General features: G+C 57.1%; 1 protein-coding gene across 2 annotated transcripts; it reads left to right on the top strand.

The window, feature by feature from the left end:
* The first annotated feature begins 826 nt into the window (after positions 1 to 826).
* Klk11 (kallikrein related peptidase 11) lies at positions 827 to 3,218 on the top strand. 2 transcript variants are annotated; one of them, XM_004644636.3, is made up of 5 exons: positions 827 to 886; positions 1,252 to 1,408; positions 1,731 to 1,996; positions 2,418 to 2,551; positions 2,861 to 3,218. In XM_004644636.3, exons 1-5 carry the CDS (start codon positions 847 to 849, stop codon positions 3,011 to 3,013), a joined length of 750 nt encoding a protein of 249 aa, XP_004644693.1. In that variant the 5' UTR covers positions 827 to 846; the 3' UTR covers positions 3,014 to 3,218. The 2 variants fall into 2 exon arrangements, with proteins under 2 accessions (XP_004644693.1, XP_004644692.1); XM_004644635.2 differs by having other exon boundaries at positions 1,252 to 1,426; positions 1,674 to 1,996.
* The last annotated feature ends 539 nt before the right edge of the window (positions 3,219 to 3,757 follow it).

Genomic DNA, 3,757 nt, shown 5'->3' with positions numbered 1-3,757 from the left:
GCCCCAATAATGCTTTCGCTGCCTCCTTCAGTCCAGCCTGCTCAGTTTGGGTGTGGAGCTGTCTCTCTTTATATGTGTGTGTGTGTGTCTCCCTCTGTCTCTATCTCTGTTCCTCTCTGTCTTGTCTGTGTCTCTGTCTCTCTTGGCCTCTGTCATTTCTAATCCTGTGGCCCCCAACCTGGATGACCCCTGACCCCAGCTTCAGTTGCTAAGAACAGCCCTTCCTTGGCCTTCACACCCACCCCCGCTGGCCAGGGCAGCTGAGGGCACTGGCCCTCCCCTTGGCCAGCCCCGCCCAGCCCCATCCGGTTACCTTCACAAAACACAGGGGTTCAGCAGGGGAGGAGAGGGCAGGACATCTCCTGCAGAGTCCCCTCCTTCACCAGTGGGAGGCAGACCTCACAGGCTCCAATGCTGTCAGGAGAACAAAAATGGGAGGGTTACCCAGTGGGGCCTGGTTCCCCCGTCCTCCCAAACCCAAGCGGCAGGAGTGGGAAAGAAGGAAAACATTCTCCACAACGCCTAGGACGCCCCACAGACGCTGCCAGGTTTGGCCCCAGCTGAGCCCCTTGGCTTACCGGAGTCTCAGCCAGGGCCAAGCCCCCTCCAAGACCACACTGGAGGCTGAACACTCAAGAGTTGGGGGCACAGTGTGCTGAGAGGAGCAGGAGAGTCCCCAAAGCTTATTCCTCCTGGAAGGGGGCAGGCTGGGTTGGGAGAAGTGGGTAGCCTGGGTTAGTAAGAGAGAGTGCAAGCTCACAAGGCAGCCCTGGATCTCCCCTTAAAGTCATTAGGCCCCTGTCTCCCTCCTTGTTCCCAGAGGCCTGCCCTGTCCCCCTCCAGGCCATGAGGCTTCTACGATTGATCACGCTTGCTCTGGTGACAGGTACGGGAGAACTGGGGTCAGAGGAGCCTTTCTTAGGAATCCCTAGGGCTCCCTGAGGGACCGGAGGCCCCTGGCTGCAGCAGGTGCCAGCCCTTCCATGACAGGCAGTCTCAGAGGCGGGGCTGGAAGCTGGGGGGGGGGGGAATGAGCTCACAAAGCACCCGGATGGAAGCAGCTACCTGCCCATCCATGTGGCAAGACTTCAGGCTTTTAAAGCCGGATCCATTTGACAGCAATCTTGGAGCTGCTCTAGACTGGGACCCTGATTACTACACACGTTCTCTCCCCGCCCACTCTTCCCACTTTCTGGGATCCCCGCCTACCTTTTCTCAAACCTGAGTCCCTCTCCCTCCTCCACTCCCCAGGGCATGTAGGGGGAGAGACCAGGATCATCAAGGGTCAGCCCTGCCCTCCTCACTCCCAGCCCTGGCAGGTGGCCCTGTTCCAGAAGACGCGGCTGCTGTGCGGGGCAACCCTGATCGCCCCCAGATGGCTCCTGACAGCAGCCCACTGCCGCAAGCCGTGGGTGCGGGGGCTGGGGTGGGGCTGGGAGGGGGCTGGGGACAGGGAGCAGGCAGGGAGGGCTTGCAGCTGGTGGCGGCGCGCTGGTAGCAGGAGTGTGAGGATTAGCAGACAGAGGGGTGGAGGATGCCGGCACTAGGGTGGTGCTGGGGACTGGGCAGGGTGGGGACACAGTGTGCAAAAGGGCTGCAGTGGGAGCTGGGCTGGCAGTGGAGCTACGTCACTTCGTTCTGGACAGCGTCTCCCATCATCCCCCTTTCCCCAGCCTGCCCCACGTTGCCCTTGCCCTTCCCACCTCTGATCAAGCTCCCTCCCTCTGCAGCCATTACCGGGTCCTCCTGGGGGAGCATAACTTGCACCGGGAAGATGGCTGTGAGCAGAAGCAAACGGCCAAGGAGTCCTTCCCCCACCCAAGCTTCAACAACAGCCACCCCAACAAAGACCACCGCAACGACATCATGCTCGTGAAGCTGCCCAAAGCAGCCGTCATCACGCGAGCCGTGCGCCCCCTTGCGCTGCCGTCACGCTGCGTCGCTGCCGGCACCAGCTGCCGCATTTCTGGCTGGGGCACCACTTCCAGCCCCCAGTGTAGGGGAACTCGGAGGGCTGGGAGGGGCGGGAGGAGGTGACACAAGAGGGGCTCCCTGAGGTGCCGACAGGGGCACCAGTTGAAAGGAAGAGCGAAAGCCAGGGCTGGGGCCTTGGAGCAGACAGACGCTGTCGCTTGAGAGTTGTAGGCCCGTAGACAACTACTTTACCTCTGTGAACTCCAGTGTTCTTCTCTATAAAGAGAGCATAATCACACCCACCTGTCAGGTCGGATTAGAGATAAGGAGTAAGGAATTTACTCAATGGCACCATTGTTGCCGTTGTTACAAGCAGACAGGTGAGCAGGCTGCAAATAAAAAGAACCAGGTTCTCCCAGGTGCTGGGTGGCGCACCGCACCGCGGGCCCCGAGGGGGCAGGGAAGCTGGGGGCGCATTCCCACACCCTCTTCTGTTTCCACAGTGCGTCTGCCCCACGTCTTGCGCTGTGCCAACATCTCCGTCATCAAGCACGAGGAGTGTGAGCACGCCTACCCCGGCAACATCACAGACACCATGGTGTGTGCCAGTGTGCAGACAGGCAAGGACTCCTGCCAGGTCAGCGGGCGGGGCCCGGCTCTCCAGCCTCAATCCCACCTTCACTGACACCCACAGCCCACCCACAGCCCAACTCCAGACCCTTGTAGCTAACTGCATCTCCATCCCCAGCTACCACTGCTGACCTGGATAAAACCCCTGGCCCTGCGCCCACTCCCATTTCCAAGCCAACCTTCCCCAAACCCCGCCCTTATTCCCCAAACTCATCCCCACCCCATCAGCAGTCCCATCACCAATCCCTCTCCCCACTGCTTCCTTAACAAGGTGGCCCCCTCTGTTCTGACTGCTTTTCTCTCTCTTCGTGCCCAGGGTGACTCTGGGGGCCCTCTGGTCTGTAATGGGTCTCTTCAAGGCATTATCTCCTGGGGCCAGGACCCATGTGCAGTTTCCAGAAAGCCTGGTGTCTACACAAAAGTCTGCAAGTATGTGGACTGGATTCGGAAGGTCATGCAGGACAATTAGCAGGACCCACTTGCATCTCAATGCTTTGAAGTCTGCCTGTTCTCATACAAAACCCTAAGTCAAGACCCTATCACGTCCTTTCCTTTGGACTGCCTTCGCTGCACGAGATGCTACAGCTTAGGTACAGCATCAGAATCCTGACTTCACATCCTGGCTTGGACAAACTCGCCACTCTGGAAATGACCATAACTGTTGTGTCGATTTTTTCCCTGACCCCCAAAAACCATTCTTGGCAAAGGCTGAAGTTTCAATAAATATTTGAAGAAAGAATGAATCTACCGAATCCTCAGTGTGTTCCAAGTCCTGGTTCCAAGGGCTTTTTCATGTGTCACCCAACTTAATCCTTACTAAACCCTGTGGTGTATTATGAGACCACTTTACAGATGAAGGAGATTGAGGTACGGAAAAGCAAAGTCACATGGCCTCGCTCCCACGGCCACTGAGTGAAAGAACAAGGATTTGAACAAGGTGTTTTTTGCATGCTGCCTTACCTGAAAAGTCAGTCAGTTCCCAAGTAGTAAGACCTTGAAAAAGGGAACTATCCATGTTGTTTTTTAGCCTTCATAACAGGTAGTTATGGGGGCCTATGCCGGTCAAGATGACCACTTCTAGCCACATGTAGTTATTTCAATTAAAATGATATGAACTCAGGGGCCGGGGAGATGGCTCAGTAGGCTAAGCGCTCCACCGTGAGAAAGTTTGATTGGACAGGGCCAAGCTAGACCAGCTCTGAACTTAATTCTT

Source organism: Octodon degus, unplaced genomic scaffold, assembly GCF_000260255.1.
Source record: "Octodon degus isolate 3935 unplaced genomic scaffold, OctDeg1.0 scaffold00206, whole genome shotgun sequence".
Taxonomy (NCBI): domain Eukaryota; kingdom Metazoa; phylum Chordata; class Mammalia; order Rodentia; family Octodontidae; genus Octodon; species Octodon degus.
Note: the sequence above shows the minus strand (reverse complement) of the source record. Positions and strands in the feature narration are given on the sequence as shown.

Excerpts from the sequence above, each read along its gene's own strand:
- Klk11 (XM_004644635.2), top strand. The coding sequence starts at position 847 with ATGAGGCTTCTACGATTGATCACGCTTGCTCTGGTGACAG. Across the intron at positions 887-1,251 it reads CACGCTTGCTCTGGTGACAG|GGCATGTAGGGGGAGAGACC; the intron begins GTACGGGAGAAC and ends TCCACTCCCCAG. Across the intron at positions 1,427-1,673 it reads CCGTGGGTGCGGGGGCTGGG|CCTGCCCCACGTTGCCCTTG; the intron begins GTGGGGCTGGGA and ends CCCTTTCCCCAG.